The 24,537-nt window shown below is 32.5% G+C and overlaps 3 protein-coding genes and 1 pseudogene across 8 annotated transcripts; 3 read left to right on the top strand and 1 right to left on the bottom strand.

Annotated features, from left to right (window-relative positions):
- The first annotated feature begins 1,168 nt into the window (after positions 1-1,168).
- On the top strand, positions 1,169-8,404 carry LOC146908258 (protein SCAR2-like). The gene is made up of 9 exons (XM_085722420.1): positions 1,169-1,528; positions 2,778-2,941; positions 3,049-3,172; positions 3,280-3,409; positions 3,535-3,596; positions 3,708-7,305; positions 7,392-7,478; positions 7,576-7,680; positions 7,792-8,404. The coding sequence occupies exons 1-9, from the start codon at positions 1,374-1,376 to the stop codon at positions 7,843-7,845; spliced, it is 4,479 nt and encodes a 1,492-aa protein (XP_085578546.1). The 5' UTR covers positions 1,169-1,373; the 3' UTR covers positions 7,846-8,404.
- Positions 8,405-11,659: 3,255 nt separating this feature from the next.
- Positions 11,660-13,083, bottom strand: LOC146908257 (blue copper protein-like; annotated as a pseudogene).
- Positions 13,084-15,515: 2,432 nt separating this feature from the next.
- LOC146908256 (uncharacterized) lies at positions 15,516-19,626 on the top strand. Of its 6 annotated transcripts, none has more exons than XM_085726445.1 (6): positions 15,516-16,299; positions 16,443-16,529; positions 17,087-17,554; positions 17,796-18,301; positions 18,406-18,519; positions 19,032-19,626. In XM_085726445.1, exons 4-6 carry the CDS (start codon positions 18,074-18,076, stop codon positions 19,383-19,385), a joined length of 696 nt encoding a protein of 231 aa, XP_085582571.1. In that variant the 5' UTR covers positions 15,516-16,299; positions 16,443-16,529; positions 17,087-17,554; positions 17,796-18,073; the 3' UTR covers positions 19,386-19,626. The 6 variants fall into 6 exon arrangements, with proteins under 6 accessions (XP_085582571.1, XP_085582570.1, XP_085582575.1 ...); XM_085726444.1 differs by having other exon boundaries at positions 16,385-16,529; XM_085726449.1 differs by having other exon boundaries at positions 16,385-17,554; positions 17,796-18,067; positions 18,159-18,301.
- Positions 19,627-20,458: 832 nt separating this feature from the next.
- On the top strand, positions 20,459-23,416 carry LOC146908255 (disease resistance protein Roq1-like). Its single transcript, XM_085725482.1, has 2 exons — positions 20,459-21,251; positions 21,990-23,416. The coding sequence occupies exons 1-2, from the start codon at positions 20,722-20,724 to the stop codon at positions 23,008-23,010; spliced, it is 1,551 nt and encodes a 516-aa protein (XP_085581608.1). The 5' UTR covers positions 20,459-20,721; the 3' UTR covers positions 23,011-23,416.
- Positions 23,417-24,537: the final 1,121 nt, after the last annotated feature.

Here is a 24,537-nt window from a genome sequence, read left to right as displayed (position 1 = left end):
TTAAGAGTTGCGAAACAACTTCTTACCAACTGAATTAACAATTATTGACTATGTATACAAATGACTTTCTACTTCCGGTACTCTCACAAATATTAAAAATAGTTACCCTAAATGAGAGCTAAAAAGTCATAATAAATATTTAAGTTTGTGACATTTTTTATAAATAAAAAATTGCAAAAAAGATATTTATTATTTATTCTTGTTATATTAGCACCAAACACATGTAACATGATCCAGTACCACCTACCGCATTGTAAGCGCCACAATGCGCGCCATTTCTGGAGGTAATAACAATCAACCTCTTATTCTATTTTAAAGTCTAAATTTAAATCTAAATGAAGAAGAAATCCCAAATTATAAATATTAAAAAATTCCTTTAAAGAAAATATTTAAAATTTCAGTCAAAGACTCTGTTTAAAATATTTTTTGAAAAGGACTCTATTAAAAATATATTTAGTTAAACATTATTATTATTTAATAAAAAAGAACAAAATTGTTTCCCTCATCAAAATTATTTATTTTAAATATTTATTTATCAAATGAATAAACTAAAGTCATCAATAACATAAAAGCTCAATGTTATCCAAACATTTTGTATATTTGATTGTTATACTATGAAATAATTCCTTAAGAAGTTTCATGATGAGATATAATTGATGAGTGCATGCAACTTTTTTACATTGTCCGTATATAATTATAAAAAAAAAAAAATTAAAAGAACTTTTTCAATTATGTCAACATTCAATTAACTGGTTTAAACACAAAAAGTAAGATTTGAAAGGAAAATAACTATAAATTAATATTTCATAACTTCTTAATATTCTAATCAAATATGTATAAATAAATAATCTTAAATAAATTTTTTAGACAAAATGATAATAACTATTAAAAATCTACGCATGATCATTTGACCTATCAATTTTGACATTTTTATTATAGATCAATCTCAACATTTTTATCGGTCGAGTTCGAATTTGTGGACATAGTTCTATATATTTTTGTTACTATAAATATTTGTATTTAATCAGTGCATATGTATAGAGATATTTTTTGCTCAAAAAAAATGTATAGAGATATTTTAATTAAAATTTAAGACAAGTCGTTTGGTTTAGACTTTAGAAGAAAGAAATCCCTATAGTATATACAAACTAAATTCAAACAAAACAATAAAAAAAGAACAAAAAGAAACCCTCTCTCTCTAGTCTCTCTCATAGTCGTTGCCTCTTCTTTCTTATTTCTCTCTCCTCCATTTCCATGGCGAAACCAACCGAAAACACAGTATCACCATCACAAGCATCGAGCTACACAACAATTTCACTGTAATTGGAGCATTGTAGAAGAATCACCGTTTATCAATTGCTTGAATTCGAACAATGCCTATCTCTAGGTACCACCTTCGGAATGCGCATGGTTTGGCGGATCAAGAGCTTCACCGTGCCGCCGATAAAGATGACTCCGAAGCTCTCCTTGAAGCTGTTGCTATGAGTGGACTCGTCGGGTTCTTGCGTCAGCTTGGTGACCTTGCTCAGTCAGTTCTTTTTCTCTGTAACTGTTTTTGTTCTTGCTTTATGGTGAATTGTGTTTATAGTTTGTAATTGCATTGAGTTTTTGAAAAATTGAATTAAATTATAATTTAGTTTAATATTTGAATTTTTGTATAGTATTGTTGTTGGTGGTGATGATGTAACATGTTCATGATAGTTTAGTGAACTTTGATTCAGTGAATTTGTTATTGATTTTTTTGATATTTTTTTGTCTGATTTGAAATTTGTTAGTTTGGAGTTTCTAATTTGGTGGTTGGATTATGTGGCTAAAGTTGAGTTTTTGATTTATTTGCAAATAATATTATGAACTATGAATTTATGATTATGATTTAATATATTGTATAGTAGAATTGAATGAAGGTGATTTAAGGGGATTAAATTGTTAAATTTAATTTTGTATTGGTTTTATTTTATTTGCCTTTTTCTTTATGTTTTCTTGTTTGATTCCTTTTGGTTCTTTGTTTGTAGTGACTTTTTCTTTGTATGTAGTGACTTTTTGGATAGACGAAAAAAGGGAATAAAATTGAAACCATAAAAAACGATGCATTGATTGGTTGAGAAGATGTTTGTTGATATTTTACATACATGGATATTTGATTTGGTTGAACCATGCATGAACCACAATTTCTGGAATTAAGTTTCAGGAAAGATTTAAAATTGAGTTATTTACAGAAAAATAAAAATGATTTGACAAATTATGCTTTTTTGGTGTGTTTACTGAAATTTTAAGTTTTTTATTAAATCACAAGTAAAATTAAATTTAATAATTAAATCATAGAATGACTATGGAAAAATATTTGTCGGGGGAGGTCCACAGTTGCGTGCAGAGGATACATTTAGTTTACCCAAAAGTAAATCATAGAAGGAGAAATGAGATTTAGGTAGACTATTTTATTGCTGACTAACATTTTAGAGACTGCAACTTTTGGTTTGGTGGGTACATTGTGTATTAAGAATTCAATGATCAATCTTATGATCTAGTACTATCTAGAATCTCTTAATCAGCAACCTGAATTAAGCCTAGGTGGCTTGGTATTCTTTTGATTTTAATTATAATGCATATGATATGATTTTTTATATATCTTGTCAGAATGCGGTGATTATTGCATTCTGTTCCTTGCAGTGAATTGTCAGAAACTTAGTTTCAACTTTTAGTCTTGGCATCAACATTTAATATTTATAGTCCTTAGCTGCTTTTAAGTTATCTGCATTTAATTGTATTATTTTGATTAGGTTTGCTGCCGAGTTGTTCCACGGCTTGCATGAAGAAGTAATGGCTACTGCCGAAAGAGGCCACAGTCTTATGTCTCGTGTTCAGCAGCTTGAGGCTGAAATTCCTCCACTTGAGAAAGTGTTTTTGTCACGAACTCATCATTCGTCTTTTTTAACAAACGGAGGTTAGCTAATCAACGGAGTCCTTTTGTTCATTATTTATGTTTGTAGTTTGAACTGTAAGTGATAACGGGACCCTTTGACAAATTTTAACATGGTTCTTGCACTGCAGGGATTGACTGGTGTCCTAATCTTCGATCTGAACAGCATCTTGTTACACGCGGAGATTTACCTAGATTTATAATGGACTCATATGAAGAATGTCGTGCTCCACCTAGACTTTTCCTTCTAGACAAGTATGGTGACTGGATTTGAAAAACATACCAAATTTTTCAGAATAAATACAATTTAGTTATTATGTTATGGATATCTGAAAAGTTTCTTTCCTTTTTGGCTCAAAAAGGTTTGATGTGGCTGGTGCTGGGTCATGCCTGAAGCGTTATAGTGATCCATCCTTCTTTAAAGCAGAGCCTGCTTCCACTGTAACACCAACAATAGAAGTTCACAGGGAAAGGAAAATTCGTAAAGTTAGGGTACGAAAACTATTCTAATTTTTTGCAAAATGTTTTAATTGACGTAAAAAAAATCAAATTCTATGCAATGGAAAATTGAATATTTCCATTTTTGGATATTAAATATGTATACTTTACATTTCCAGCAAAAGAAAGGAGAATGGCCGAGAGATGGTGAAACCCCTGGAGTTGTATCATCACATTCAAAGTGAGTTCCATTGATTTTACTGTGGTGCATTAAGCTATATCTCTGATTTGTTAAATGAATATTGTTCTTAAAATGGCTAATTGGTTACTCAATCCATTTCCATTATTGCAGACTGCATCAGTTGTTTCTTGAGGAGCGTATTGAGAATGCGTGTAGTGATCCTGCTCGTCTCGTGAAGTTGAAAAAAAGACAATTGGATGGATCTGCAGTTGAAACAAAATTTGGGAGAAGTTATATGGAGGAAATTCTGGAAAGGCCCTCACCTGATCATAAAATGGTTCGTGAAACTTCAATCACTCCACTGCCCGTGAAATCAATGTCAGACAACACTTGTGAGCAGAAACTAGAACTGAGCAGAAACTATGGCATTTCACCTATGAGAAGGTCTATGGGAAATGGACGAATGCATTCTTCATCAAATGAGCAGAAACTAGAACTGAATTCATGCTCAGAAATGGACATGACAAATGGCTATCTTGTTAAAGAGCCTGAACAAATCTCTTCTGGCGGGACAGATGAAACGCCTTCTAAGCATCACAAGGTACCTGATGAAACAGAACTGGAGGACGATGATGAACAAAATAAAAGAGAATGCAGTCTAGATGGATACCATTCTGATGATGCTGGTAGTAAGGCTGATGATTATATGGATGCATTAGCTACAATAGACTCAGACTTGGAAATAGACAATGAGTGTAGACCTAAGAAAAGCTTGTTGAATGTTCAAAAGGTAACTGATTCATATGGTGAAGAAGAACATCAGCTGCAAGCTCAATTTTCAGATTCACAATCATTTGGAGACTCGTCATTATCTGAGGAAATTAGTTCATTTGAACAAGATAGAAGTGAAGAGCATGATGAAGTGCCAGCTCGTCTGCCAGATTCTTGTTCAGCAGGAACCCATCGTGCATCAGATGATAATAGTTCATTCAGAAGAGATAGTAATGAAGAGCAAACCCAACTGCAAGCTCAGTTTTCAGATTCTCAATCTATTGGAAACTCCTCATCAGAGTCTGAAAATATGTCATCCAACCAGCTTCCCCATACTGTTGAATTGCAAAAAACTTGTGATAATTTTTTTTCACATTATGATGATGCACATGATCATGGGCGAGCAATATCTGATTCTGGATCAGTCTCTTCTGGTACATGTCTGGTGGATTCAGGATGTTTACTGTTGTCTTTAGACCATGGAGCTACAGCTACCTCGCTAGTGGCCCTACCTACAAGGACTCAATCAGATGGGACACCACATGTTCCTGTTGAGCATGATGAAGACGCCCTCTCCCCAATAAAAGATAATAATTGCCCAGTTGTTTGTTTTGACAACAATTCTTTGAACAGTTTGGATATCTGTGATCCTCGTGTCCATTCCAATACTCTGCTACAAGTTTCCAATGATTTAAATTTACCCCATGAAGGCAAATGTGGTGACCATTCTAACATCAAAGTCATGCAGACAGAATCTCTTAAAGAGGACTGCTCTGAAATATCAGTTGTTGGAGACATCGGTTCACGAGAGGAGAATCCCATTTGTCTGCCCATGGAAGTAGACCTGAATTTGAGTACTAAGCTGCTGCTTGACGATCAGGACTTCAAATCGGATAATGATAACAAAGCAATGCAACTTGACTCGGAAGAATCATTTCCGGTTCTGGAGACTAACGTAGAGACTAGCTTTACAGAGGAGCTATGCTCTGATTTTACGCACAGAAGTCTACAAGATGAACCCGATTCAGCAGATGTTGAAATTCTGTATCCTGATCCGCTATCAAATTTTAAAGAGGTACCAATGACAATGCTTGGCGATGAAATAAATGGACCCACCTGCAGTTTGGATTCAGTTGAAGATGATGATCGTATGAAACATCCACCTTCCCCTGATTGCATACTGCAGGATGATTATGTCATGGTAAATGATATGTTCCCAGTAACAGTTCAGTCCAAAGATCTGGATGTATCTGCTGTTTCTTCTTTTGATAATGCTGATACTGGTGCAAGTATTGCTAATTGTCTAGCTTCAGATTCTATTTCTTCCCCATCAATGAATCCTTCAAATTTGCGCGAATCTTTGCTTGGTTCTTCAGATTCCTATAGGATGGAAATAGAATCCATAGACTCGACAAAAGTTTCCATAGACTTGAATGCTGAGAAGAAAGAATATCAACTAGAACCATTTTCGTATATCACATCTCCTGTTAGTAGTCTTACAAAGCTTGAAGAATCTCTTTCTACTTTCGAATATCCTCATGAGAAAAAGATGGAAGTCAATGAGGAAGTTGCAAGAGATTCTTTGACAGAGTTAACTTCACATATAGTAGTGGAGCAACCGGACATTGCTTCTACTGATAAACAGTTGAACCTGAACGAATCAGTTCCTTCTGATTCATCTGACTCCTATAGTCATCAGGATCCTGAAAGCCATATTGAGTTTGCTTCAGAAGTCCATCCAGAGGAACCTTCACATTGTTCCTTATCAATGTCATCTGATCAGAAGATTAACCCACCAAAGCATGTCATGGATCCAATGAAACCTCTACTTCCTGATCTTTTTCCCAAGGAAACTAAAATCATTCTTGAAGAGATGCCACCTATGCCCCCTCTACCACCAATGCAATGGATAACGAGCAAGGTGCAAAATGCTTCCCCGGTTTCACAGAGAGAAGAAACAGGTGTAAGTCAAGCATCATTTCAACCAGTACAGCCACTTAAACCTGATTATAACTCACAATTTGGTTTATCAACTTCTGAAAGAGTAACCCCGCCGTATCAGAATCCTTTCTTGCCTGCTGTGGCTGTGGGAAGTAATAAAAGCCTACACTCCTCTGGGTTATCCGTGGGTGTTTCAGAGCATCCTGTTGCTATTCCTTTGCAATTTCCTGTAGTGGTAAATGAAGCTAATGGTCAGCATAATTACCAAGTCCTGGAGAGAAGTCAAATTCAAAACCCTTTTTTAACATTACCGATGCTATCCTATGGCTGGCTTCGACATGGAAGTGTCATTGCTTCAGAGGGAGAAAGCATCTTGAAATCAACCCCATGCCCACCAATACTGCCTGCTGAATGTGCTGTTTTTGAGACTGATCCCATCCATCAACAAGAAAAACTGACTCAGCTCACAAGTCAGTTTATGGAAGACACTAGTTTAGAAGTTCAAATGGATAGGACTGGAGAAAGCGTATTGGACTCAAGTCCATCCCCACCAATCCTGCCTGCTGAATGTGCTGTTCCTGGGGCCGATCCCATCTTTCAACAAGACAATCTGACTCAGTCTTTTAGTCAAATAATGGAAGATACAAATTTTGAAGCTAAAAAGGATAGTCCTGGAGAATTGCATTTAGAGCTACCTGCCGAATGTCCTGTATCTGTAGATGATTCCATTTCTCCAAAAGAACAAGATTTTGATTCTCCAAATCAAATAATGGAAGAGACTGTTTTAGAATTTACAACACTTGAAGAGTCATCAATTGATCTGGAAAGGAATCAAGGAGATCATTTAGTCTCACCTGAGTCACCACCAAGAACAGAAATTGTGCAGCCTAATCACAGCATGCAGCCTTCAGAAGGGGATCTGGCACTGTCATTGGATAAATCTGCTCAATCATTACCGCTTGATAGTCAAATACCAAATGGAAAATCAAAGAACAAGCTTCCTCCCCCTCCTCAGAACCATTTATTTGATGTTGTTGCCGCTCTTGACAAAAGCAGGGTAGACACAGTTTTCTTAATCTCGTCAAATTAATTCTTTATGTGGTCTTGATTTTTGCATGACAAACCGCCTTTGTTCCACTGCAGCTGAGGAAGGTCACTGACCGTGTTAGGCCCCCTATAGCACCAAAGGTAGATGAAAGAGACTCACTGTTAGAACAGATTAGAACGAAGGTAAGAGCTGAGCTAGCAAATTTGATATTGTTCATGCTATTTTTACCCTTTGGTATCAAATTCTTGTATTTAGATATTTTAAAAATACTGTTTTCAGTCTTTCAACTTGAGGCCTGCTGTGGCCACACGACCCAACGTTCAAGGTCCAAAAACAAACTTGAGGGTTGCAGCCATATTGGAGAAAGCAAATTCAATTCGCCAGGTCTATCATGCTTTATCTGTTAAATTTATTCTATAAGGTGTATGTTCTCTGTTAAGTTTTGGTAAAAGGCACGTCCTGTGTAAACCAAACTAATGTCAATTACTGAAACAGGCATTGGCTGGAAGTGATGAAGACGATGATGCAGACAGTTGGAGTGATTCTTGAATTTACTACATAATGAAAAACACTGATCTAGAACCAGTGAATGTTTTTCTATTGTGGTTCATGCCCTAAATCAGGTGTAAAAAGCCTTGCTTCTCTCTAATGAATAGGAAAGTTACTTCAATACACAAGATTCATTATCCTAGTGTGTTCTTATACGGTACTCTGGACAACATATGTCCCCTCCCGAGTCCACCCAATGCATGTATAGAGCGTGTAAGCATAAACATGGGAATAAGCACGCTCTGTTGCATCAATCCAGAGCGTTTTACGGAGGTGAAACTTGCTTCAGTTAGACTCAGACTCAGCGTGTAAGCGCTGTATCCGTCCAGATCAATCAACCTATAATTTTTTTTCCCATATATTTTTGCTTTTGTCGTCATAATTTTTTGATTCAATTGTCATGAGTAAATTTGTAATTCTGTAATATAGTGGTTACTGATAATTGCCTGGTAATACCGTACACTTCATCTATTTGTGTCCCATACATAGTTATATATATGTATAAATGTGAGTAAAATGTAAAATATTTTGGATGTATTGTGCAGTTTCTATTCTGTCATTGTCTTAGTCCACCTATATGATTTTCAGTAGTATTTGTTTCTTATGTAATTGTATATAGATGAAAGAATTTGAAATTTGGTAGAGGAAATTATAAATAAAATACTAATGATTCTCTCCATTTCTCCTTGAATGCTTGTACATTAACAATATGGCCTTACACAAATATACAACTCTTACGTGAGTTTTTTTCTTGAACTCTTTACTTAATTTTTCTTGAACTTTTTACTTAAATAATCCACTTTTGAAAATTATATACCAAACTATTCGAATTGTTTGCATAAATAACCCAATTTTGGAAAATATTTACGAAATTATCCGATTTTTAATAACCCACTTTTGAAAAATATAACCTAAATAATAATTGAAAAATATAAACCAAAATGCCCTATTTTTTAGGGATCTAGTAGAGTAGGCCATTTCATTTGGAAAATGATAGGTTGAAGAAACTTGACATGTTGCACCATAGGAGTTAGTTTCCTTCTTTTTCTATAAATAGTAGAATCACACTTCATGCAAAAAGGTTCATTTTCATCATGTAAAGTAGCCTATAAGATTACAGATCCATCCACATAAGATAAACATCTTACTGACTGTTTAATCAAATGATGAGTATAACTCAGTTTTACTTGCAGCAATACCATTTTCTTTTACTTTATTATTTTTTTTTTTTGCACTTTTAAGTTTATGTGTTCTTTCTCTTGTGTTTTTTACAACTATAGTTCACCATTACATGTTTCTTGTTCCGCAAACTAAGACTTCAAACTTTAAAGTTATCAACTAAGGATCCCAAAAGGATCTAACTTGAGTTTTAAATTTTGCTCACCGATAATTATTCAATATATTAAGAACAACAATAAAAACAGAAAAACAATGCAAAATTTCCTAGATTATTAATTAATACTAAAAAACGTCCATAAATTTGAATAGATCAAACAAGAAATCGAATAAGTAGATAATAATATGAAAAAGAGAAAAAAATGGAAGCACTCTCTCTGTCGTAGCTACTAGTGTGATACATGTGCATACACACGGGTTAATGTATCTATTACTGAACAATGTAATTTAAATAAAATAAAATAAATAATGACACCAAAATTCAAGTTGATATAATCGTTAAAACAACAAAGTAGATAAAAATACAACATACAATAGATATTAAACAAATGACAAACAACTCATGATTACAAATTACATTACACCAAAGAAATGATATCGACATAAAATTCAAAGGCTACTAACCAGCATTAAAAATTGACTATTACTTTTCCCACCCTATCCATTTCTCGCGCACCCTATTTTTTTCCAAAAATATCCTTGAGATTTTCTGATTTTAAAATCCGAACTGGTGTTTTCTTTTGTTATAGGGTGAAAAAAAATGAGTTTTTCACCAATTTGGATTTTATAATCCGATAAAATCCGAAAATCACAAAAAATAGGGCACGCTATTTGATTTTTTCGAATTATAGAATCCGAACACCCCTAAACACCCTTTTATCGTGGAGCTGTTGCAGTTCGGATTACGTAATCCAAACTGCACAAGCATCAATTCTAAACATGTTTGTAACATGGACAGTCATTTTAAGGACAATATTAATTTTCCTAACTCTCATCTTTGTGTTTTTATGATCGTGACTCCCTTAGAAGGGACTTCTTACAGGACTCCGCCCCTCAAAGTCCAAAATTCCTTAGACCATTTTTTTTAGGGTTAATTATGTTTCTAGTCCCTATAAAATAGCGACCTTGTAAGTTTAGTCCCTACTTAATTTTAATAGCATTTTTAGTCCCTAATTTTGTTTTTCTGCACTGAGTATTAGTCCTACTCAATTCAAATTTGTTTAATTTATGCTTAAACTCTTAAATTTTTGAACAATTTTTTGCAGACATGTTTAGAACATTACTAAAAGTTCGTCCGCAAAAAATTATCGCAAAATTTGATTTCTACATCCAGATTTTATTACTTTTTATCTTTAACTTTTGTCGTTTTAAAAAATTCATATTTAATTCATTTCATGTCAGAAAATTCTAAATTTTAGTAAATGAACCTTTCATAGTGTTCTAATCTTGTCTCAAAAAAATCGTTCAAAAATTTAAGAGTTTAAGGATAATTAATCAAACTTTGTTTTAGCAGGGACTAAAATTATAAGTAAATTTTTTTTTATAGGGACTAAAAATGCTATTAAAATTAAGTAGGGACTAAACTTACAAGGTCGCTATTTTATAGGGACTAGAAACATAATTAACCCTTTTTTTTATGGTGCTAATGCAGTTCGGATTACGTAATCTAAATTGCATCAGCACCAATTCTGAACATGTTTGTAACATGGATTGTCATTTTAAGGACAACATTAATCTTTCTAACTCTCATCCTTGTGTTTTTATGATTTTATTTGACATGTATAGACCCTTTGTTTGGTTTTTTTAAAAGAAAAATTCAAAATTGCTGAAATGGGAGAGATTATGATAGCTGATTATTCATAAGCGTAGTTTGGATTATGAAATACGAACTCGTCCGGATTATGAAATCCGAACTGCAAAGGGGCTTTTTTAGAAATTTTACAGGGTGCGTTAGACTGCCTTAGGGTAGGAAAAGTAATAGTCATAAAAATTAGTATAACACCCCTACTCAATTTCTTCTTTGTGGCAATACAATCAACCATATTAATGATCCATGATTTTTTTTCCAAAGGATTTTATGAACAAAATTCATGTTAACACATTTATTATGGATAAGATGAAAATTGTCTTTTCAGCAACAAAGCCTTGTGTTTGTTCAAAATAACAATAAACATAATACAAATCATACACCATAAAATGGACTAAATAGTTTTTAATCATACAAATCACAAGATTTTAAGTCTAGCCAATATAAAGTTTTAATGGTAATTTTAGTCCTTCACAAAATTAGAGCTTTTATTGTTGTATCATGTATGCAGCTGTAAAATGTTGAAAAATCTGACAAAACATCTCATATTTAGCCTTCTTTTTTTTTTTCAAAAAAAACGAGTACAATGAAAAAATTTCAACTCAATAAAATATTCTTGACATTTCAACTCAATAAAATATTCTATAGGCTCTATAAATAAGGTTTTAATGTGGGACACCGCCTATAAAAATTTTGAGTTGAATTTTATATTCAACTTTAATTTTAGACCATTCATTTGGTAAAAATTCAAATAAACAATGACATGAAATTTTCTTAGAAGCTTAGTTTTTACTGGTATATAAAAGGTTTTTGATATATTAGAAAACTATCTCAAACCAATATATAACTGCTCAAGATAACAACAAAAAATAAAGCAACAATTGGCGAGAGACTAGTAGTTGAAGATGCATTTTGCATAGTATAGGAGTAGTAATGGTGGTGGTGGAGGGTGTAGTAGTAGTTGCGTCAGGGGTGCCATTAGAAGGTGAACCTTTCCCTGATGATGGTGTTGCTGAAGGAGTAGCAGAAGCGGAAGAAGCCTTAACCTTAACAGAAAGTTTCATGCCACCTATGCAATGTCTAGGAACAACAAATATGAAGTAATGAGTTCCAACTTTTTTGAGGGGAATGATTGTGGCACCACTACTGTCTGTACTTATTAAATTTCTAGTTATGCATGATTTATAATCACTTTCTTTAACTTCATCCATTGTGTGCCCAACTCCATAGTTGAAAACTGTCATAGTAAAGTTACATACATTAGTTTTGTTTTTTGACAAAACATACATTAGTTTTGTAAATTGTGGTTGCAATTTAAAACTAAAAAAACAATGATTTTTTTTTAATAAACTGATGAAGCAGAAAGCATCACCTATATATTCCACCAAAAAGAAAAACAAAAGAAAGGGGGACCAAGGCCAATACCTTTCAAAAATTAACAAATCTAAAACTAGGTAAGCCAAGCCTATTCCTAAAGAAGTCAGCTCTGGCTTGAGATGGAATGTCATTCATCCAGACAAAAGAGTTGATAGACAGCCCAATATTTACTAAACTACCAGCACACCAATTTCCTTCTCTAAATATATGAGACTATGAAGTTCATTTGTTTTGTTAAGTCAATGCAATTTTCCCATCTATTCCTTTTGTTCCATGGAACAAAAGACGAAGACTTAAAGGCTAACAGAACCAATGCCGAATCAGTTTCTAGCCACAAATTAGTCCAGCCTTTGTTGTAAGCTATCTCAATTGCATTCATAGATCCTAATAATTCAGCAAATAAAAATGAACCAAAACACAAGTTCTGAGCAAAGCATCCCAGACAATCCGCGCCTCAGTTTCTGAAAATTCCACCACAAGCCGCAATTGGAGGAGTAAATGATGTTAGGTGCCTTGGGAGGGTGAATTAAAATGTTGAAAACTTTTAGAATCCTGAATTCAACTATTGAGTTGTAAGCAGATTTCTTAGTTTTGTTTCCGGCCAATGAGACATTAGCTATTACAATGAAATTGATAAAACTTCAATTAATTATTTTTAACTTTCTTTCTCATTATTGAGTTGTGTTTAATAAAGAAAGATTTATATACTTGCCAAGACTGTCACCAACTGCAAACGTTTTGTCACTACCCCATGTGCTATAATCAGAACCAATTGTCCAACCTAAAGTATCTCCAACAGTGTGGACAGTTACAAGACTTGACAGTGCCATATTGATCGTTAAGTAGAAGCCTTAAACCAAAGCATTAGAGAATGCCATTTTAAGAGATTGAGAGGGAATGAAGAAAACAAATCAGTATCGATAAGACTATAAGGATGTTTTTTTTTTGAGAGGAACGAGCTATGATGATGTTGTTGGGACAATAGGTTCCTTTATATAATTGCAAGCATATGTTAAAGTTTGTTTTTTTCCTTTCTTTTAAACAACTTTTATTTGTTACGGAGGAATGAATTAAAATTTGTTACGGAGGAATGAACTATAGGAAAGTTGAAGAAGAACAACATTGAATAATATGAAGTTGAAGAGAGAGTATATTAGTCATATTTTTTGAGAGGATTTTTCATATTTTTTTCTTTTAAACAAACTTTTGTTTGTTACGGGAGAAAGAAGAAAGATATGAAAAATTAACGTCATCTTTTTCATTAGTGAAATATTTATTATTGTAATATATTAACATATTTATAATCTATCACTTTATAATATTTAATAAAAACTATTTCAATTTCTTAAAAAAGAAAAACAACAATTTCAATGTTTTTATCATTAACATCACCGTTATCATTAATTTTTTTTTCTTATTTGTGAATGCATTTAATATTGCAAATGGACTTTGAAGCATAACTCGTGCTTTGACGATCTCTTTAAAAAAAAAAACTCGTGCTTTGATGATCAGCCATGTGGGGCACAAGTTTGTTGCTAGTTATTAACAAAAAGTTTGTATCAATTGTTTGTTATAGAAGAAAGATATGAAAATCAAATTTAATGGTTTCCTTAACACAAAAAATAGTAAATAATTTAAACTATTTTATTCTTGAATAATATTATTTTCTTTCAAAAAAAATTCTTAACAACATTATTTTAAATTTTAATTAAAAAATTTATATCCCATTAAAATAGGAAAAACCTCACTATAAGAACAATGTTATCTATAACATATATTAAGGTGATGTAGAATTTTGATAGCATTTTTTTATAATTACAATTATACCCTAAAATAATTTTCTTACATTAATCTTATATTGTCGGTGATATTAAAAAAGATAAGATTTTATATTATATTTGTTAAATTACCGTTGTCATTAAAAAAGATAAACATGATTTTGTTGGGTTTGTTACAATTTAACAGTCCACAATTTTGTACTTATAATTTTAATCAAAATTAAAATTTCATATAAAATAACGTTCATAATTTACATGTGTTAGCGCAATAAAAAGCGGAAAGACGGGCATGTGAGTGCCCGTCTTTTCGCAAGTAGATATAAAGAAAATACATCAATTTGGGCCAACTTTTCACTTTCCAATTTACCCTTCATTAACGGTATTTTATTTACGATAAATACTTATATAGACACAACACCAAATCAAAATCATTTAGGCACACACTCATTAAAATATCTATTATTTAATTATTTCAAAAATATATATTATTTAATTCTTTTCTCATTCATACTTTTTCCCATCATGTGTGTGTGTGTGTCTAAATGACTCATTTTTATGCTTGTGACCAAGCAAGTGTATATCTTTATTAACTTTTTTTTTACCCTTTTTTAATATTACCTAAATTACTAATTAAAAATGGTTAAATCTTGTTAAGATAGGAACAACCTCACTACAATATTATCTATAACAATATATAAAGAAAATAAGAGATTTTGAGTTAGATTATTTATTATTCCAATTATACTCTTAAACACTTTTCTTTTATAATAACTAGCAAAAAGACGGGCACTCACATGCCCTTCTTTCCGCTATTTTTATTGCGCTAACGTTTGAAAATTTTGAATGGAGTTGTTTTTATGAAATTTTAATTTTTATTAAAAGTAAAAATATAAATGATTTTTGCTTTCAAATTATAGTAAATCAAACTTATCATGATTATCTATTTCAATGACACCAACAATATAACAAAAAAAAAATCTAAATTCTTATTTGTTTAATGACACCAACACCAATATTTATTATAAAAAAGGTTGTTTAAAGGTATATTTGAGATACTGATCTAGTTTGTTACACTTTTTCCATAGTAAAGGAAAAAAAAAACTGAACATATATATACTCATATCGTATTTGTTACATTTTTATTTTAATATTTGAATTTATTATTATCTATTTGTTATATGTGTTATTTGTATTGAAAATTAAGAGTAATTTTGAAAAGAGAAAAAAACAGCCATAAAAGTCAAAACATGTTATTTTCTTTATGTACAGTATATATTACTCTTAAAATATTAACACATTCGACTTTATATTTATGATGATAAAAAATACATTGGTAGTTAATAATGTTAATTTAATAAACTAGTATGTACTCCATTCAATCTCTATTATAAGAAAAAAAATTACTTTTTAAATTCATTTAATAAATTTTGTATCTAGTTTGTAATAGACTAAATACAACATTTATTGAATGAAACTAAAAAATGAATTTTCTTTTATAACATAGATTGAAGTACTCCCTCCGTTTCAAAATGAACACTACTAGAAAAACGCGATTTAGAGACGGATTTTAGGGAGGGAAGACAATCCCTCACTAATAGGGACGGATTTAGGGACGGATTTTTGTATTTTCCACAAAACATGAGTTGCCAAGCATTAGTAACGGAAATGTTTAAATACCCGTCACAAAAATTCCGTCACAAAAATTCCGTGACTAAATCCCTCACTAAATTCTTTAACTGTATGTTTGTGACGGAATTTGGCATGGACTTTATCCCTCTCTAATGGATCCCTCACTAAAACCCTCACTAATATCACTTACATAACTCTATCCAAGGCATCCCTCACTAAAACCCTCACTACTATCAAAACTGAATTATTTCCCCCTCAATTCTTTTCACGTTTTGGTTTTTCCCTCCTCTCTACTAAAATATCCCCCCTCTTTTTTTTTTTTTTGGCTCACAAACACCCTAAAATAATTATCCAACAAAATTTCATACTCAAACCCAAGAACTCAATATTCACAAACCCTAAATTAACCAAAAAAATTTCCCAAACACTCAACCACTCTTCAGATAAAAAAATTTCCCAATTCACGTCAAATCTAAACCAAAGCTCTTCTCAATCCAAAAATGAATCGCTCCAAAGTTCCAAATCTGAACCAAATCTATCGATCCCAAACAGCAAGCTCTTCTCAAAAACTAATCGCAAGCTCTCATCTTCTCAGAATCGCACACACCTTCACGGAATCGCTGTCATCTTCACGGAATCGCATTCATCTTCACGAAATCGCAAAAGCTCTTCTCAGTCCCAAAATCGGTTAGTTTCAGATTCTTTTGTCAAGGTTTCAATTTTAAATTTCTTCCCATTCTCATCTTTACTAATTTATGTGTTTAATTTGTAGATTCTTCTGAATTTGATGTTGAATTTCTCCTCACTGTGCTCATGCTCTCACAATACAGATCTTCACTGAATCTCACTCCCAAAAGTGAATCTTCTTCCTTCTCCCGAAATCCTTTCTCAAATCTTCAGTGAATCTCAGAATCACGGTAACCACTCTCTCAATCTCAGAATTTATTTGTTATTTATTTTTATTTTATTTTTATTTTTTTCAGAGTTTTTTTCTTCAGTGAAATTGATGTTTGTGATACTGATGTTGTTTTAATTTATATATATTAACTGTGATTTTCATCATGGCCTTACTTGAAGTGACACTTGGATTTTGGGTTCGAATTTTGTTGATATGTGATATGGTGTTGATACAATTTAGAGCAGGGTGCTGTCCCTGATATAGGTCATTTAATTTTAAGAAATCGTCAAATTTGTACTTGGTTAAGCTTTTATGACTTTAAACTTAGTTATAAAGATACGACTTGTTGCTTTAACTTTGATAGCATTTTGATATTTATTTGAATTTATTTACACTCAAAACAGAACATACAGCGCATAAAAATGTATGTATTGTACATTATGTATGAAAACTGCTTCAGTTTTTGTATATTTGAATAACACAACTCGTTTTCTATTGTGTTGACTAATTAGCTAGTAATCTTTATGGATTAGTTATTATTAGCACTGACCCTCTTGCTTTTTTTTGGCTTTGCAGAGTCAGAAACTTCCTTTGAATTTTCTATAACCCTTCCATGTAACTTCTTTGTAAATATCATTGACAAAGATTACTTGCTATTCATTTTTAGACAAACACAAGTGAAAAACCAAATAATATATATTTTGACAAAGAAGAATATCGAGAGCAGCATCAGTATTGATTAGTGTACATTTTCCAACTTCCACCTCTTGATGAAATGAGTTATGTTTTGTATGTACACCTGTTATTTCCCTAAAAAATCAACAACTTTTGATATAGCCACTTTAAGTAGGTCACTGTGCTCTTTTAGAGAATGAACTAATCTGTTTTTTTTTTGTGTATGCAACTTTTGATATATGCCCACTTTTTGATGGGGCATGGGAGTTTTTTTTGGTGCAAACAAGCTGCTGGTTTTTGGCTGTTCTGTTGCTTTTGGTGGATTCTATCTGACCTTAACAGCACCTTCTGCTGTTCTTCTGTGCTGAGGTACCTGCGCAGCTGCTTTGTAATTGTAGTTTGGCCTGCTGTCCCAGCCTTTTATGTTTGTTCCCTTGGTAGTTTTCTGTTTTTGCATTTGGTAGGATAAGAAGTACTCATACCGACATGATAAGAAGCTTTTCTTACAAATAACCATTGAACTTTCTTCTGACATCTGTGTTATATGTTTTAGATATGTCCAGATTTTGATGTGTTAATCAAATATATGTTTTTTTATATGTATATATAGATGGCATGAAATGTTACTATGACGGGTGGAGGAAGAGGTACTGGTATAGGTATCAGTAGAGGTAGGAGAGTTGGGGGTACCACACTCATCTGGGAGAGGTATGGCTGCCACTACTCCATCACACTCTATTGTTGGGCAAGCAACAAATCCTTCCACATCTCATACAACAACAAACACACATAAAAGGATGTTGCTGTAAGGAGAGTTCTCACTACAACATTCTCCTTTTCCTCTCTTTATATTAGTCTATCTCAAATCCACCTTCCAACAAGGTAGCGATGGAGAAAACATTGCTCCTGAAGCTACTCACTCTTTTAGCTTATTTACTATGTTTTGTTACCTTATCAACATCATCATCATCAGCTACAGTGAAACATATAAATGCATCCAAGCTGAAGATGTTTGTTGATGACCTTCCTAATATGCCCAAAGTATATGGCTACAAGGTTGTAGATGGCGTTCCCAAATCAAAGTGTCTCAAGATTGGCATGTTCAAGAAGAAATGGGTATGTTGCTGTTTTTGTTTAATTTCCTCATTACATGCGAATATCCTCTTATTTTGTTGTCTTTATTGTACCATTCCAAATTCATTCTTTACTTGTTTCGATAGGACTATACCACAGTTCTTGAATTTCAGGAGCTAGATAACTTTCTTTCTTATCTTGAAGTTGTGTGTGATAAACTATCTCTAGATAAAATATCCTCAAAATCAAAGGATATTGCTGTAAGTTAATACTTCATGACCTTATTGAACTTGATGAATATTTAGTATTTAGTCTATTGTTAAGAACTGATGCTATTTCTAATTGTTTTAATAGATCTGCACTGAAATAATTGTTCATTTATGCTAGTTGTTGGGAACTAGTTATACACTGATGTTATTTTTATGGAGGTTCTACACTGATGCTAAATGTTAAGCACATATGTAGCAGTCTGCAAGTGTATGTTTAATCAATTAGCTTAAAAGATATTAAGAAATAATATAAATGTACCTATGACTTAGACTGAGCACTGACATTTCAATTCTTTTTTTTTTTATTCCATACCAATCCTAACTCCACTTGATGCTTCAGTTTTTGTAATATAGGCAAGCAGTGAACACAGTATAATAATGTTGCTTGTGGGAAAAATAATGAATTGTCTTGACAAGAAGATATATCAGAATGTTAGTTTGTTTTTGTTGACTGAATGAAGTATGAAATTATTACTTGTTAGTAAAATATTATTATTTTGCAGGATGAGTTTGAAAAAAGGATTATTGAGAGGGATTCACATGAGGAGGCACTAGGGGATGATGTTTCTAGACATGAAAGTGACAACATTATCTTCTTAGATGTTGTTGGAGTAAATAAGAAGGGTCGTATATATGGTTTGGGCCCGGAAGCTGGGAAATATAAGCCATTTAGATCTTCCATATCTGATGGCATCTTACATTCTGAATTTGAACAAATGAGGGCTGAAAACACATCACTTAAAGAGAAATTGAAGGCTCATGAGAAGTTGATTCGTGCATCGCGGGAGCAAATGACTAAATTGATGGAAATGATTTCTCAAGGTCATCTACACCCACCTCTACCTCCATCTACTTGATATATAGATATATAGTATGTATAACATATGGTTATTTTGATAGCTTGGTTGCAAACTTAGTTAATGTGCTACTTCTAGTACCATTAAAAATGTTTATGCGTTTCTTATGAAACTTATTTTGAGAGTTTCCTTATGACTCATGTATTTTGAGAGTTGAACAATGGTTGTAAACTTATTAAGTTTCCTCATGACTTTTATGGTGATGGGTATGAAGACAATTTATCAATTGTTTTTTATTGTATATTTATAATTTTCAACAAGTTTAATATAGTAAATATATTTACAATACTAATATAATTAATTAATGAAATCTGGTTTGAGATTTGTCATTAAATTTCTGTTTGAATTAGTGAGGGAATTTAGTTTCATCACAATTAGTGATGAAATATGCCTTCACAATTTGAGAGGGAATAGCAATCCGTCATTAATTAGAGACGGAAATATTGGTAAACAACTATGGAATAGTCCCTCACTATTAGAGAGGGAACAAGAATCCCTCACTGATTACTGACGGATTTGCCAAAGTTTTCTGGTGCATATATAGTGACGGATTTATATGATTAGTGAGGGATTTTATCCGTGTCAATTAGGGACGGAAACCAAAATCCCTCACAAAAATTTAGCAAGGCCAATATTCTTAAGGGATTACCGGTCGTCACTAAATCCCTCACTAAATTCGTTAGTGAGGGAATTATGGTAGTTTAGTGACGGATTTCTACCCTCTCTAAAATTGATTTTTCTAGTAGTGGAATGTCACTAAAAAATAATAAGGGTCTTGTTAACTAGTGCCCCCGGGGCACTAGTTAAGGAAACAAAAAAGGAAATATTTGTATTGAAAACACCATTCTCTCCACTTTTTCAACTTTGACTACACAAATTCCAATGTACTTATACTATATTTGGTTTCCTTAACCAGTGCCCCGGGGCACTAGTTAACATTTTCCTTCTTGTTAAAGTGACACTTATTTTAAAACGGAGGGAGTAGTATGTAACATAAACAACACTCATTTTTAAATGGATAGAGTAGTTCAAGAGAATAAATAATGGAGGCCTATCTTTCATTGACCTATGGTTGGGCCTTAATTAATGGCGTTGCCATGTCGACCGTGTTACTTACATTGACCATAATCTGTTATTGTTGAATTTTAAGGAATAAAAAACTGATATGTATGACAGTGGAAATTTCCAAGAAAGGGTGTTCAAAGATCTAAAAAGTTACCATACGCAATTCTTCACACTTTTTCTATGATGTTGCCTCTTCTTCTTCAAAACTCTTTCCTATAAATGTCACTGATTAGTGATCACTCAGCAATTTACTTTAGCTCTTGCAAAGATAATGTATTCCAGTAACAATGTCATTCAAAACAAAAACAATAACAAAAGCAAAAGTAGCAGCATCATCCCATCATCAAGGAAACATTACTACGATGTATTTGTCAGCTTTAGAGGCGTAGACACGCGCTACAATGTTACCGATCATCTTTATGCTGCCCTAAAAAGAAAAGGCATTGTTCCATTTAAAGATGATAAAAATCTTAGGAAAGGTGAATCCATAGCACCTGAGCTCGTTCGTGCAATTGAAGGATCACGGGTTTTTGTCGTGGTTTTCTCAAAGAACTATGCTTTCTCAACATGGTGTTTGCGAGAACTGGATCGGATCCTTTATTGTGCTCTCGTATATGGAAGACTTGTTTTGCCTATTTTCTATGATGTTGATCCATCAACGGTGAGACACCAGAAAGGAAGTTATGCTAAAGCCTTTGAAAAACATGAAGAAAGGCTCAAACTTGACTTAGAGATGGTGAGAAGATGGAGGGCAGCTCTGACACAAGTGGCCAATATCACTGGCTGGGATTTACGCCATAAGTAAGTAATCTTCTCTTGTATTATTGTATACTATGAAGAATCAACACAACATTATTCTGATCTTGACTTTATTTTTTGGGAGAGGAGGATTAATTTGATGTTGACTTATAAACTATAGTAATAATTTAAGAAATATAAATAAAAGTTATGCTAACTTGTGTCCTAAAACCATTGTTTTAAAAACCATATTAAAAATTGTACCCAAAAAAAAAAAAAATCATGGTTTTATCTAGGTTTAAAAATTACATGTTTTAATTGGTTAAACAATACTATCGGAATACTTATTAACATTTTCCTATAAATAATCACAAGCAAACTTTTATCTAGGTTTTTCGTAGTATTTAGTGGGTCAACATGTTTTGGTAGCACCATCCAATCATGCAATTCCATGTTATATTTGTATACTCATTTATTTTTAAAAAATTCAACTTTTAAATAAATTTTCCTTATTCAAATTATATCATACTTTTCATATTTCAAAAAAATAATTATATCAGTGTTTAAATTGAATTAGAATCTTGATTTTTATTTTCACTTTTTGAAACAAAATTATTTTCAATTGTCTGAATATTTCTTTAATATCTAATTTATTTTCTATGCTACACTGTATATACAGATTGATTGATATGTTTTGTCTATTAAAAAAAAAACACTATGTTATATCTTGTCAATGTCATACATATATTTTGTTCTATTGTCAAGATTTAGTGTCATTGATTAAGTTTTTAAAATTTTCAGGCCACAACATGAACAAATCGAAAAGATTGTTGAACAGATAATGCATTCATTGGGTCATAAACTTTCAAGCCTTCCAAAAGATTTAGTGGGGATGGCTTCTCCATTAGAAGAATTAGAAAAACATTTATTTTTGGATTCGGCTAATGATGTTCGAGTTGTAGGAATTTGCGGGATGAGAGGAATAGGGAAATCAACTCTCGCAGGTGTTTTATATGACAAAATCTCTCGTAAATTTGAAGCATGTTGTGTTATTGATAATGTAAGCAAAATTTATAAAGACGGTGGTCCAATTGGTGCACAAAAGCAAATTCTACGTCAAACTCTAAGGGAAGAATATATTTGGGTATGCAATCCTTACGAGGCAACTGTTTTAATACGAAGCAGGATGATTCATTTAAAAACCCTTGTAATTCTTGATAATGTTGATCAAAATGAACAACTGGAGAGGTTAGCTGTGAATCGTGAATGTTTTGCTGCAGGGAGTATAATCATTATAATTTCTAGATATGAGAAAATCTTGAAAGAGTATGGAGTGGATGTAGTTTACAAAGTTCCGCTCTTGAATCAAACCTACTCTCTTCAATTACTATTCAATCAAAAAGCCTTGAAATGTGCTAATACCACAAGTTATTATGAACAATTGGCATGTGACATGCTACATTATGCAAAAGGGTTACCTCTAGCAATTAAAATGCTGGGTTCATTTTTGTTTACCCTACATGTATCTGAATGGAAAAATGTATTGGTTAGTTTGAGAGAAAATCCAAACAAAAATATCATAGATGTGCTGGAATTAAAGTTCCAATACCCGTTACGACCTCCCATGTATCAGTACAATGGACTTTCTCATGGTCAAAACAGTTGTCCTAGGAGTGACCATCAATATATGAAGCAAAAGTACATAAAGGGTTATCCAGTGAAACCTTCACTATTGTCCTACTTGGACCCATTTGGGTCTGGATTTAACTCTCGTTTTCTTATGTTCAATGATGAGAACGCTAATTCTTGTTCCATCATGTGACTTGTTTTATTTTGTTGTAGAAGGTAGATTTTTTTATTTGAGTGTACACTTACATTCAAATGTTGTAACTTATGGTTAAGAATAGTGATAATTAGGAAAATAAATTATGTTAGTAGGGTATGAGACTAGTTAGTGGGTTAGTTAGATAGTTGGTTAAGTTCTAAATATACTCTATAAATATAGCCATTGTATTCTTTTTCACCATCTTTTATCAAAATGATTCCTTATGAATTTCAATTATCCATTAACGACCAATCTTTTCCATTTGTTTATGAGGGTATTATGGTTGACCAAAGGTTTGAGGCATTAGACATGACTTACACTCCCTAAATGTTGATTATGTTCTTGTTGGTATTGATTTGCCTCGGAGCTTTCTAGGTATGAACAAGGTTATCTCGTATATTGACTCGCTAGCTTTGTCAGGACGATGCATTACCAAAACTTACCCTTAACTTGGGTGTATGATAGGAGCGTCCGGAGGGGATCCAACGTTGTATCAGTGACATTGATCCGACTTTTGTACAAGTTAATTGGGTAAGAGCGAGGATCTTGTTGGATGTGGAGTCTCCCTTCAATGATTTTGAGGCTTTATCACCCGATTTTTTGTTTTCTTTTGTAGGTTTTCATTTTTTAGTGTAATATTCAGATGTTGCAAGAATTTGTTGTAATATTGAGGGTGTAGATGAAGGTCTTATTTAACATTTGGTGTGATAATGATCTCTAGGTTCCTGAGATTGGATCTTGACCCTGTCCGAAACAAAAACGAAATATCGTAACACATTTTTTAACATATACAAATGAAGAGATATAGATAACCCTTAATTTGGTTACCAAATTTACCTTTTCAAGGCAAACCAACGTTCATTAATTAAAAAAAAATATAGACCATAGACACAAGAAGTGTACTATGGGAAGAACAGTCCAACCAAATTCTGAACACAAAAAAATACGCACCAACAAAGCCCTAAATCAAATCCAACAAAGAAGAAAGTCCACTCCCACACTTTGCTGCAAAATAATGCAGGAACTGAAAACAAATAACAGAAGCTTGCCAAATCCCTAACATTCTAAGCAGCACCTCTAAAAATTGCAAGAGCTTATAAACTTGGTGCAAATTAAAATTGATAACCATTTCTATTTTATATAACATGTTCTTCAAAGCATCCCCATGGCCTCAAAAAACAAGTAAAACAAGTGACAAATCATGACAACAAATTACATTTTGACACAATTCACGATTAAGAAGGTTGTTCCAAAAATTGTCATCAAATGGTTGTACAAATATCATTACTCTTTTGAGAAACGATCTCGACAAATCATGAATGTTTTCTTTTGTAAGATTTCTTACAAGTTTGATCCAATATTTTTTTTATCGATCTAAATTTATTTTTCTTAATTCACGAAAATACTACTTCCTCCGTTCCTTTTTAAGTATCTTTTTAGAAAATTAACACCAAATTAGCGATGTGTATTTTTGCACATTTTCTTCCTATTATACCCTCATTTTAATCCACCAATAAATTCCTA

The sequence above is a fragment of the Medicago sativa genome, chromosome 7 (genome assembly GCF_051527215.1).
Source record: "Medicago sativa cultivar Bolivia chromosome 7, Bolivia_mono, whole genome shotgun sequence".
NCBI classification, from domain to species: domain Eukaryota; kingdom Viridiplantae; phylum Streptophyta; class Magnoliopsida; order Fabales; family Fabaceae; genus Medicago; species Medicago sativa.
The sequence above is the reverse complement of the archived record's forward strand: the minus strand, read 5'-3'. Positions and strand labels throughout refer to the sequence as shown.